This window comes from Hevea brasiliensis, chromosome 15, assembly GCF_030052815.1.
Source record: "Hevea brasiliensis isolate MT/VB/25A 57/8 chromosome 15, ASM3005281v1, whole genome shotgun sequence".
NCBI lineage: Eukaryota > Viridiplantae > Streptophyta > Magnoliopsida > Malpighiales > Euphorbiaceae > Hevea > Hevea brasiliensis.
In genome coordinates this window covers 67632285-67645038 of record NC_079507.1, presented here as the reverse complement: position 1 = coordinate 67645038, position 12754 = coordinate 67632285, and the positions used below count along the sequence as shown (strand labels likewise).

Sequence of the window (12754 nt, the reverse complement as noted above, 5' to 3'; positions counted from 1 at the left end):
ATTCAAAGTCTTTCCAACAATCTCACCCTTAGTCTTATCTGAACTCTTTATATCTTATCTGCAGTCTTTATCTTGTCCGAACTCTTTATATCTTGTTTGAACTTCTTATGTTCAATTACCTTAAATAATGAATTAGATCCAACTCGGGCCTAAAAGATTCAGACCCTTTAAGAATTAATTCGAATTTTGAAACCTCCTATACCAGAAAATAATGCAAACGCTCACTCATAAATACGTGATTCACTTAAAATTTTTACAATTTCAGGCAGTAAAAATAAATCGATGATTGTTCTAAGCATAGAATATTTGTTCAAGTTTGTGAGCTGCGCATGATTGACTGATATATATAAAAGGGTAACAATTTCCTGTTTTAACTCTTATATTGTCAATGAGAGCAGACAGAATGCGGCTCTTTATGGATGTGTTTTTATTTACTTTCTAAATAGGAAAAAAAAAATTCTCTCTTCTTATATATGAGAGTCAAGAATGTAAACAAAGCCACCTGTCCAATTGACGCACGACCTTACCTCAATTGGCTAAGTATTTTCTGCATATTCATGCTCTAAGATGGATCACACATTTCACATTTGGTCTTCAGTCCTCCTCCCCTTAATTGTCTAGCCCCCTTCCCTTCCCCTTCTCTCTTTCTAGCCCCCTTCCCTTCCCCTTCTCTCTTTCAACCCTTTCCTTCCCCTTTTTAATGGACAAACCAATAGGACTCTCCTTTGGCAGTGATTTTACAAGATCCTTGATCATTTCCTAGCCGCCTGGAATATTAAACACCACGTGGAAGCACGATAGTATAATCATGGACCCATCTAGTGATCGCCCTCAAAACCACTACTGTGGCGATGAATATCGTTCCATTTCCAACGGAAAAAGAGTGATTACTGAGATGGATTTCTTTGCTGATGGGAATCGTCCCAAGCAAAGACCTGCGCCGGCCGCTATTGTCAAGAACGAGGCTATAGGTGATGGGGTAGAGCAACAGAATGAAGATGATGTAAATGTAAGTAAAAACTGTCTCGCCCCATCTCTTTCTCTCTCTTTCTTCCAGAATAATATCGGTTCTTTATAAGGAGATTTTGATTGTTATTTCTCTGTGTTTTTATCTTTTCTTCGCCCTCTTTATTATAATTGCATACAGACTGGTTTGAATCTTCTAACGCGAAACACTGGTACTGATCATAAATCAATTGTGGAAGATGGAACATCTCAAAACAAGGAAGTTTACAATCAAAGAAAGAAAGAGGTATTAGATAGAACCATGATGTACAATACAAGAACTTAATTTTCATATGGGATATGAATTTTAATATTATTTTGTTTTTTCTTGGTGCAGCTCGAACTTTTGCGGGCTGAAATAAACCACATGAACGCAGAGAATCAGCGTTTGAAAGTCATAATTAATCAGGTGAACAACAACTATTATACCCTACAGATGCACGTTGTTGCACTCAAGCACCAGATTCAGAAGGCTACACCTGTGAAAAAGGAGGAGGTAATTTAATATCTCTATGTATATACATGCACCCATATGTAGCAATTATCAGATCAGCATATAATGATATATACTATGTAGTCAAGTGCTTAATTAAGATTTTTTGCTATCAATTTCTCAGGTGATAAATAGAAGGCTAGAAGAGAAGCAGCTTGAGGGATCGATCATTACAAGACAGTTTCTGGATTTAGGTAAAGCTGAGATGGCTGAAATAGGTGAAGGTCGTTCACAGTCAATGTCTGAAGAAAGATCTGGGGATTGCTTAATATCTCCCAATATAGTTGAGTCAATGGAGTATAATAAGTCACAGATGATCGGTAGTAGCTCTATTACTGAAGTTGCTCCTGTACTTGATCATCTGAAAAGGAGTGATGATGGTGGAATAAGAGCTTATAAGACTTCAGAAGAAGCATTTCATGGATCGGTTCCAAACAAAGTCCCCAAGTTTAATACTTCAAGGGATGTTGAAGATGAACAGCAAGCAGGAACCATGTCCATGATTAGAAAAACCCGTGTCGCAGTTCGAGCACGATCAGAGGCATCCATGGTAAGTGATGATTAGCCAAGCATATACGCTTAGACATCTAATGCATATTTTCTAGGATGGCTTAGCGCAATTCCTTCTGTGATAAAATTTACATAAAAAGTTTATTAGCAACAAAAGAAAGTAAGTTATATATAGCGCAGGCGTACACACGCATGCTATCTATAAGACATATATGCACCGCTCAATAGGCACAAAGTTTCCTCTCAACTACTTTCAGACAGCCGAAAGAGAAAGACAATTCAAAAGGCCAACAGAAATCATTTTGCTGGCCATTATACCTTATATGAGTTATTTTATTAGTTACTTGCTTTTTAATAAGGCAGTACTATAGTTAGGAAATAACTGCCTAGTCCAAAACTGTACTGATCAATCTTTGATCAATATGTGGCAGATCTCTGATGGATGCCAATGGAGAAAGTATGGACAAAAATTGGCTAAGGGTAACCCATGCCCCCGAGCTTATTATCGATGCACTATGTCATCTGGATGCCCAGTCCGGAAACAGGTAAACTACTTCATTCCTTCATAATAATTAATTTTTTCCTTCATAATTTAAAGTTAATTAGTACTCAAAGGTTCTTGGTAAACAATATTTAGGTACAAAGGTGTGCGGAGGACCATGCAGTCCTTATAACAACTTATGAAGGTCATCACAACCATCCACTCCCTCCAGCAGCAACGGGCATGGCATCTACTACATCAGCAGCAGCTTCAATGCTACTTTCGGGGTCTATGCCTAGTCCTGACGGGCTAATGACCACAAATTTATTAGCAAAAACTTTACCTTGCCCGCCAGGCTTCGCAACACTTTCAGCTTCAGCTCCATTTCCTACTGTAACACTGGACTTCACCTACCCTCCCATTTCCAATTCCTCACAGAGAATTCAAGGCCATTTCCTTCTCCCTTCTGATCTGAACTTCCCCCACAATTTTGCGTCTGTGCCAAATGTTTCTTCGCGAGCCCTATGCAACCAATATAAAGTTTCTGGTCTTTTAAGCCCTCATCAGGGAATGGAGCTGCCTCAAATACCTCCATCGGCGGACAGTAGTGTTAGTGTAGCAGCGGCTGCTATCACAGCAGACCCTGACTTCACTGCAGCTCTAGTTGCAGCGATCAGTTCCATCATTGGCAATGTTCAAGCAAGTAGTAGTGCTAATAACGGCTCCACTATAAGGAACAGTATTGACAACAGCACATGAAATGAGAGTAAAATATTTGTATTGATATCGACAGTGTAAAGTGCATTGAGAAATTTCTTCGTCAATATGAAAGGTGTTTAGTCTCAATTTTCTTCTCCTCTATTTTTTTTTTTTGGCCTAAAATAAGAGTCTAATGGGATCCAATTTTACTTGTCAATTAGCATTCTCGCGTGATCAACTGGTGAGCAATTTTTGCTGGTGAGATGTTGTCCAAGCTCTAAAATTAGTGCAAGTTTGTCCAAGCACTGAAATTAGTGCAAGTACTATCATCTAAGTTTCTAATAATTAACTATATACTTGGCTTGTGAGATATCATCAGGAAAGAATGATCGACATTTTTATTTGTCTTGAGTTGATTGTGATGAGCAATGATTAGTGTTCTACAATTTCGTTTGTAAGTATATTTAATTAGCTACTAATGTATTAATTAATTTTAAGACACTAAAGGATTTTACTTGCAAAATTAACAATTTTTTTTTTCTTTTCACTTGTTTTGGACCTAAAAAAAATTCCATGCTTCTATTAAAAGCTATTAATTAATGCCCCTAATGAAAAAAACTATTAATTAATAAGTTTAGAAAAAATAATGATGAAAAATGTTATATTTCACAAGCTAACATGCCAATGTTGTTCTTTGGGATGAATCACATCGTTATTTTAATTTTTATAGATTTGCTTGTTTAATCATTATTTCATACGCAGACAGCATGATATGGGTAATTCGTAAAAATATTGGGATTAAGAATATTAAAGCTATATGCAATGATTCCATGGATGCCATTGGCGTGAGCACACTTGATCTCACTAGGTCTAATATATTGATGAAATGCTCCTGGAATCTGTTCTTACATATTGGGATATTTATATAGATGTTTGCTTAAAGAACAGGATTAGCGCATGGACCAAGGTTAGGCTTACACTTCTCTCAAGAATATGACAAGACCTTCGGTTTCTTTTGGAACCAAACAAGTAAATGACCTGTGAGTTAAAACTTTGTTGAAAAAGAAGAACCCTAGTTCAAGGTATTGACCTTGAAATGGTAGTTAAGGATAAAGTTTTAGTTTAGTTGATTTTGAAACCCTAACACGAAATACCCCAAAATGCAAATCCAATTAATTTATTATTTATTAACAATTTCAGTCATTTTAGTTAAAGAAAGCACTCAAAACTAGCAAGGAACATATAAAATTATATGATAATTTACAGTAGATCTACAAAAACTAAATAATATTTTATAATATATTTACATTTTTTGTTGCAGGGATTGATTGTGAGTTTCAAATCCTGCAGAATTAGGGTTACTAATTAATCAAGATTTTTCACTTCTGATTTTCTTTTTGCAATGTGAGATATATAGGGTGGTAGTTCTATTCCGCAATTGACTATTGATGCTCAAACAACTTGGTCCAATTTTAGGAAGTTAGGTCAGGTTTGGTGGTGCTAGCCAGCCGGCCTGCTGCTGTATTTCTATCTAGGGTTAAGCAGATTATTAATGTCTCAACTTAATCTAATCTATACATACCTAATTATAGCTTTTAAGACCTTGCGTACTTATCCAAGTATGATGATCCTTTTGTATTTGCTTATGACATGTATAAGCAAAGCAAAAACACAGTAATCAACTGATCAAAACAGCAGCAGAACACCTAGACAATGGACCATTCGCAAACTTTTCGAGTACTTTTGTTGTAGCCCAAGAGATTAATTAAGGATGGATTCAAATCCCGATAGTTGCCCTAGTTGCATAAGAAAAACAATAACGCAATCTTAGCTCTTTGATCATATTTTGCTTGTGAATTTACATAACTTGAGCATGCTTAAGGAATTGAATAAGCAACCTGTACACAATCTAATTATTCATGCACGAAACCTAAAGATCAAGTAACTGCGAAGAAATTGGTTGTGAAAAATAAACTGTTGGGGATGATGATTACAACAACTGCAGTCTCAAGCTGCTGCACGAAATGATATCGAATTAATTGTCCCTGTTAGCTAGCTAGTTTTATTGTAAAATAAAAATAAATGTTTTATTACCTTTAGAACATTGTTATGCAAATGATGAATCTTAAGCAAACAATTAGTTCTCGACATTCAATTCATTCATTAAGATATTGCAAACATCTGAGTTTAGTCCAAACCTATCGAAGCCCAGCTTTTAAGCAAATGAAAATTTATACTAATGACGTGAAGTCTATGCCCAAATTGATCTGCTTAATCACAAGGCAAACTCAAATTCAGCATCATCAATTAGGGAGAGCTTAATAATTAATTAAATAACCTTGATTTTTTTACATATATATATGTTAGGGTCAGTTATTAAAAATAATTTAAATTCATATCTTTCTGTTCTTTTTTTTTTGTTATATTTTCTTTCATTTAATTTTTTAATATAGCAAACTTAAGACTTAAATTCAAAATATCATATTGTTAAACTAAATTTTATTAGTTGGACTAATCATTTTTCATCTCATTTGGGTTAAGTATAAATATTTTAACTGTGTGGTTGAAATATGCAATTTACTTATAACATTATTAATATCAAAGTTCATTTTTAGTATATATGAACAATTTGAAAATCTAGCTCTATATGTACATAAATATATATTTTTAATTTTATAACTATTCTCTGGGAGAATAAAATTCAAAATATATTTTATTCCTTTATATTTAAATAAAATAATTTAAATTTAAAAATAAAATAATTATATCTTTTAAATAAAATATTTTTCTAAATTTTTGCAAATAATGGTATTGTTTCTTCCTTCTTTTTTCCCACTGAAGTCTCTGGTTAGTTGTGGTTGGAGAAAGCAATAAATCCTCATAGTCTTCCGCAGCACGTAATCAAACTCTAGCATACTCCAGGCATAGAAGAAAGGAATATCCCATCAGACACACGTGTCCGGCTCTAGGGTCACAAGTTGCCCGCCAAAGTCAATTTCTATCTTTAAAAAAATCGAACCGGATGAACCGGACCGTTTTATCCACGTAAATATCTGCTCTCCGTTAGTGGGGTAGAAAATTTTCCTTCTCGTCGTCTCTCCTTTCCTTCCTCAATCGATCGTCAAAACCGTGAGTGATTTGATCTTAATCGCATGTTTGCTCTCTGATTTTGTGTCGTTTTTATGAATATGAATTTTTGTAATTTTAATCTCGCTATTATTTTTTTATTTTTTTATTTTTTATTTTTTTGGGGGGGGCGGGGGTTGGATTTTCGATTTGATGTATGAGTTTGACTTTCTATTTTTGTTTGTTTGCTTAGAATCTGTGGGAAAAGGAAATGGTTTTGTTTTTGTCTCTGGTTTTTCATTTTTATGGGACCCGGCAAAGCTAGTAATGATTTAAATTAAAATTCACGAAATGGTTTGTGAATTGAATAAGCGTGGGATATGCTTCATCTAGGAAATTTATTCACAAATTTTTGTTTATTATTCCATGTAGGAAATAAAGGAAAGGCCTCAAAATTACTTTAGTAGTTTAAATTCTAGAATGGATTTCAGCACGGATCGCCGAATGCGAATTAGAAATACTTGGCCAGAAAAGAAATGGAGGATATTTTAGACAGTAATGGTCTCTCATTTGGGGGGAAAATGGTAATCGTAAAATACAAGAGTTATTTTATTTTGATGTGTAATCTGTAGTTGTGAATACTAATTGAATACTGTTTTTGTGGTGACAAATCTTCGACTTATAACTGGACTGTGCGAATGTGCATATGTGTTGTATGCCAGTCAAGCTTAGGTGTATAAGTTGGTTGAGAGCATAACATATTAAAAAGTTTTGCCATAATCCAGTTTACGTTTTGATTAATTATGATTTACATTGTGTATTTTGTTTTTGAATTGCTCAGTTATCAACATGGGAACAATGCTCAAACCCATTACAGCTGCTCTTTTCCTTTGCCTCTTTTTGTTGCCTTTGGTATTTGCTGCACCTAATGATGGATTGGTCAGAATTGGACTCAAGAAGAGGAAGTTTGATCAAAACAACCGTGTGGCTGCTCAGTTTGAGTCCCAGGAAGGAGAGTCATTACGAGCTTCTATTAAAAAGTATCATCTTCGTGGGAATTTAGGTGATGCAGAAGATATTGATATAGTATCACTAAAGAACTACATGGATGCTCAGTATTTTGGTGAGATTGGAATTGGTACTCCTCCACAAAAGTTCACTGTGATATTTGACACTGGTAGTTCTAATCTGTGGGTGCCCTCTTCCAAGTGCTATTTCTCTGTAAGTTCTTTGCCTTAGTTAGGTAGAGGATATTTGGTCACTTGGAAGATCGGATTGAGATATATTATGTAGTAGGCCTGTTGTTGGTTTCAGAAGATTTTTGTCTCAGATACTCATGTATAAAATTCTCTGGAGAGGAAGCCTTTTTATATTGCGTGGTGTAATGTCATGTCTAATTTCTTTTTTCAGGTTGCCTGCTATTTCCATTCCAAGTAAAAGTCTGGCCATTCAAGCACCTACAAGAAGAATGGTTTGTTACTGCATCTCAATTCATTTTAATGTTTGTGGAATTCTGAATTCTCGGCAAGATTCTTTTGAATTTTTGTTGCATTAATTGGAATTGCATAGCTTTTAGCATAATGTAGACTTATCAGAATGGGTGGCATTCATTTTTGCATGTTATGATCATGGTTTTATATGTGTACAAAAATGTTTGTATAGCAATAGCATTAAGCTTTGTCAGATGAAGGGTAAAGTTTAAAACTGGGAGTCTTTTGGGTAAGCATTATTCCAAGCCAGTTTTTCTTTTGTATATTCAAATTCATTAGTAATACGGTTCCTGTAAGATTCTTTTTCTACAAAGACAAAAGAAAGGGAATAATAAAGCTGAGTGAATTGAATATATATATATACACTTTCCCCCCTTCCCTGCATGACATAAGATGTTCTCATGATATTGTCTTTTGTTGCATGGCTTCTGGCATGGATTTTTGTTAACCAAATATTTGTTTTGGCCACTTGTACATTCTTCTGTGCAAGTTTGAGGAAAATTGTTTCCTACATGGTGATGAATCTTATGAATATTTGTTCACACAGATTTACATTCTTTATGTTGCATCTTTAGATGATCAATGTGCATTAGATCTTACCTGAGGTTGTTTTTACATAAGCTTTCTCAGTGTGTGCAGACAAAAGCATTGAGATTCTATTGCAATAGTAGTGATAGGGCATACTGCATCTTAAATTATTTATTTGCATAGGGTTCTGAGTGCATTTTCATTGTACATTGATATGTTTGTGATTTGGTGAGAGAAACTTTCCAAAAGGAGACTCATGTGACATATTTTCATGCCTACACAGGAAAATCAGCAGATATCCATTATGGAACTGGTGCTATTTCTGGCTTCTTTAGTCAAGACCATGTAAATGTTGGTGGTCTTGTGGTCAAGGATCAGGTAATTTGAAGCTGTTTACTTCATACAATAATAAGAGCATTAATGCAAAAGCATTAGCTGGTGGTTTGCATTTACTAATCAGGTGGTTTATTTTAGGAATTTATCGAGGCAACCAAGGAGCCCAGCATTACATTCTTAGTAGCAAAGTTTGATGGCATACTTGGACTCGGATTTCAAGAGATATCAGTTGGAAAGGCTGTACCTGTGTGGTATATAATTAGACATAGCTCTGTACTAATGGTAGATTATTCATTTTTGTCATATTGATCATACCTGAGAAATAATGTTGCGGACATTAATGATTATGTAGCTGACTTTAGAACCTTCACAGGTACAGCATGGTCAATCAGGGTCTTGTTAAAGAACCAGTTTTCTCATTTTGGTTTAACCGCAATGCTGATGAAGATGAAGGGGGTGAGATTGTTTTTGGTGGGGTGGACCCCAAACATTACAAGGGTGAGCATACATATGTCCCTGTAACACAGAAAGGGTATTGGCAGGTTGGTTCTCTAAGTGTCTCATCACCATCTGTAATTTTTGGATATCTGTTATCTCAATATTCTGAATATACCTTCTTTTCTTTTGTTGGTAGTTTGACATGGGTGATGTTTTGATTGATGGTAAAACAACTGGTAAGCAAAGCAGTAATCATTTTTTATTTTTATTTTTATTTTTTTTGGTGGGGGGTGTGGAGAAGTGTTATTTCTTTTATTGTTCATCGTCCTTATTTTTTAATCTGTTTCAGGAATTTGCGGCAGTGGCTGTGCTGCAATTGCTGATTCTGGAACATCTTTGTTGGCTGGTCCCACGGTGTGTTGTCAATTATGTTTCTTTTACATTATAACAGTCCCAAGGTGTGTTGTCAATTATGTTTCTTTTACATTATAACTCTGCATAGTGCTTGATGTGTTGGGTCCATTTACCTGAGAGTACTCTCATATGACCAATTCTTTTAGAATTTCTAATATATAGATGATCCTGCACTTCTTCTTCTTAATGGGAAAAAAGTAGGGAGGTAGCAGTTCCCAGCAGAATTTAATGTAATCCTATGCCCGTGCTTGCTTCTGAATGACAAAGGGGAGGCCATTTGCTGAAGGAACTAACAAGCTTCTATATAGACCAATTATTGTTCCAAGGACATAATGAATTATGTTTGTACTTTCTCCAATTGGATATTTGCTTCTGTTTCCTTCCAATTGGGTATTTTACGGAGGGTATATTTTATTTGTTCTCTACTTGATGGCAACATGAGAGGTCTTTTGTCTTTGATCTGGTAGTTGTCCATTTGATTTGATGTTCTGTGGTAAATGATGTTCCCTCTTTTGCAAGGACCTATTCCTTTTTGGCTTTTGGGTTTTCTGCTGTGTTGAACCATATTTGGTAGCATTATCATCTGGGTAGTTGATGGTGATGTTGATTAGTGATTGATGAGCACTGTTAGTGTCCACTGGTGTTTGACTTATTCTGTTTTTGCATTTAATATACAGGGTATCATTGCTGAAGTGAACCATGCCATTGGAGCAACTGGAGTTGTTAGTCAGGAATGCAAAGCTGTTGTTGCTCAATATGGAGAAACCATAATTGATATGCTATTAGCAAAGGTATCTGTTAAGTTGCTGCATAGCATGAAGAAATTGTTCATATTTTCTGATGTTTGCCTTTTCTTGTTGATTTTCTAACTTTTTATTATATATGGCATTGACAGGACCAACCACGAAAAATTTGCTCTCAAATTGGTTTGTGCACATTTGATGGTTCTCGAGGTGTAAGGTTGGATTCGCATGTTTCTTGTCATTGCATCTATTAATATATTTCTTTTTCTATTTGCCCATCTATCAATGTTAATTAAACCACAAATCATTTTGTATGTGATCAGTATGGGCATTGAGAGTGTTGTGAACGAGAATATTCAGGAAGTGGCTGGTGGTTTGCATGATGCGATGTGCTCTACTTGTGAGATGGCAGTGGTATGGATGCAGAATCAACTCAAGCAGAATGTAACTAAGGAGCGCATACTTAACTATGCCAATGAGGTAAAGTAATTACACCTTAGCATTTAATTAAATTCCACTTCACGTTTGCTGATGCATTAATTTTTTAATTGCAGCTATGTGAACGATTGCCAAGTCCAATGGGAGAGTCAGCAGTGGATTGCGGTAGCTTGTCTACCATGCCTAATGTTTCGTTTACAATTGGTGGGAAGGTTTTTGACCTCTCCCCTGAGCAGGTACGATTGATCATTTGCTTTTGATAGGTTTTTCTGCCATCCCCTGTGTACCTCACTACTTGTCATGTTTGCTTCTGTTAGTTGGATTTTGAGTTGAGAAATGAAAAGTAACCTATGGATTGAAAACCCCTATCCCATCAACACCCCCAACAAAAAATCATCTGGCTTCATGGAGTAAAATAATTTTCCTTAATCAAAGCATATATGTGCATTTGTTGAAGTGTCCTGTTGACTTGTATATTTTTGGTGATGGTGATCAGTATGTCCTCAAAGTGGGTGAGGGAGAAGTTGCTCAATGCATTAGTGGATTTACAGCTATAGATGTGCCACCACCTCGTGGTCCCCTCTGGTATTTCCCACTCTTTTTATCATATAGATGCAACATTCTTCATATATATATATATATATATATTAAAATCTCGTTGGTTTGTTGGATAGTGAAACATTGACTCTAATATTCACTACTTTACAGGATATTGGGAGATGTTTTCATGGGTCGCTTCCATACAGTATTCGACTATGGTAATTTGAGAGTTGGATTTGCGGAAGCTGCATAAGTGAATTAGCTTTAATACTTTGGTTCTGTTCTGTGCTGTACACCCTTGATCTTCCTCCGTTTGTATGCTTTTTACATAAAAGTGTCGTGTGGTTGACTTTGAAGTGTCGGAATTAAAACTCATGTAAATATCAGAACAGGAATGTGCCTTGTTATGTTGTCAAACTAGTACTGTACTTTAACGTCTCGGAGTTTTTAAGTTTGACTATAAATGTTGGGTCTTGGAAAAGATTGCCTTATATAATATATTATAAATTTTATAATCATGAGGCTTATAAGTAAATACCCAACGTATTGTGAGTGCAGGCGTGAATGCCTTCTATTCTAATAGTTTATCTTTGTTATTGATTGGTAGCTGAAGCTAATCCAAAATCTATTTCGGGGGAGAAAGGATGGAGGAAAGAAAAGTAAAAAACTAATCCAAAATGCCATGTTTTTGTGAATTTTACGCGCTGCCTAGCTTGGTGAGTTGTTCGTTCTACGGCTTCCCTATCCAAGCAATGGACTCGATAATCTTATAGAAATGAGAGGTCCTTATCTTATTGCAGAGTCTTATCTATGTGTAGCATGAGAAATTGGATGGCCACCTGAATGTTGAAACGGCAGAAAGTTGATTGGTCTGACAAGCTAATAATTCCTTGCGAGGCGAAAAAAGTTTCAGCTTGCGTGACTTGTATAATCCATTCAATTTATGTGGCCTAGTCATGTCAAGTGCATCTTAAAAATTATAATAATTGAACCCTTTTGGATGCCTTTGCTTCTTCTGTAACACCTCAAAATTTTAAATTTTATAAGCATTTTTTGTATTTTAATTTTATTTAAATTTTAGAAATTTTTTTTGAGATTTTTCAGATTTTAAAAATCGGATTCGATTTTTCGAAAATATAAACTTTGATGAATTTTAAAATTTTATTTAAAGATCACGTGTCAAAACTAAAAATATATTTGGAGTCTACGTATTTTTCTGAGTTTTTTGGATTTTTTTCGGAATTTTTGGACCTCGTTTTCGGTCTCGAGACAGAGTAAAAATTTAAAATTTTGTATTCTGAATCGAACCGGCCGAATCGAACCAGACCGGATCGGACTAGTCGAATCGGACAGGTCTTCTTCTCTTTTTCTTCCTCCCGAGCACGACGTTCCCTCTTCCTTCTCTCTCTCTTTTCTCTCTCCTCCCTCCCCTGCCGCCGGCCAGCCACCTCCCCCTGCCACCCCAGCCGACCGGCGCCGCCACCCTGCCACCCCAGCCAGCCGGCCGCCGCCCAGAACGGCCGAAAACCGCGCGCGAATCCCCTCCCTCGCGCGCGCGGTGTTTTGGCTTCTC

General features: G+C 35.8%; 2 protein-coding genes across 2 annotated transcripts; both read left to right on the top strand.

The window, feature by feature from the left end:
• Positions 1–557: 557 nt before the first annotated feature.
• Positions 558–3335, top strand: LOC110673409 (probable WRKY transcription factor 31). The gene is made up of 6 exons (XM_021836544.2): positions 558–1009; positions 1148–1252; positions 1343–1501; positions 1623–2048; positions 2440–2553; positions 2646–3335. The coding sequence occupies exons 1-6, from the start codon at positions 809–811 to the stop codon at positions 3246–3248; spliced, it is 1608 nt and encodes a 535-aa protein (XP_021692236.1). The 5' UTR covers positions 558–808; the 3' UTR covers positions 3249–3335.
• A 3155-nt stretch (positions 3336–6490) lies between these two features.
• Positions 6491–11696, top strand: LOC110673427 (aspartic proteinase). The gene is given in 14 exon segments (XM_021836568.2): positions 6491–6838; positions 7096–7475; positions 7665–7725; positions 8556–8650; positions 8747–8859; positions 8982–9150; positions 9243–9282; positions 9396–9460; positions 10138–10251; positions 10356–10420; positions 10527–10683; positions 10758–10877; positions 11138–11226; positions 11350–11696. Coding segments are annotated over 13 exon segments (1545 nt in total). The 5' UTR covers positions 6491–6838; positions 7096–7103; the 3' UTR covers positions 11435–11696.
• Positions 11697–12754: the final 1058 nt, after the last annotated feature.

What these genes read in the sequence shown, in the direction of transcription:
- LOC110673409 (XM_021836544.2), top strand. Translation starts at nt 809, where the DNA reads ATGGACCCATCTAGTGATCGCCCTCAAAACCACTACTGTGGCGATGAA. An exon ending in AGAATGAAGATGATGTAAAT is followed by an intron (nt 1,010 to 1,147) that starts GTAAGTAAAAAC and finishes AATTGCATACAG; the next exon opens with ACTGGTTTGAATCTTCTAAC. An exon ending in GATGCCCAGTCCGGAAACAG is followed by an intron (nt 2,554 to 2,645) that starts GTAAACTACTTC and finishes AACAATATTTAG; the next exon opens with GTACAAAGGTGTGCGGAGGA.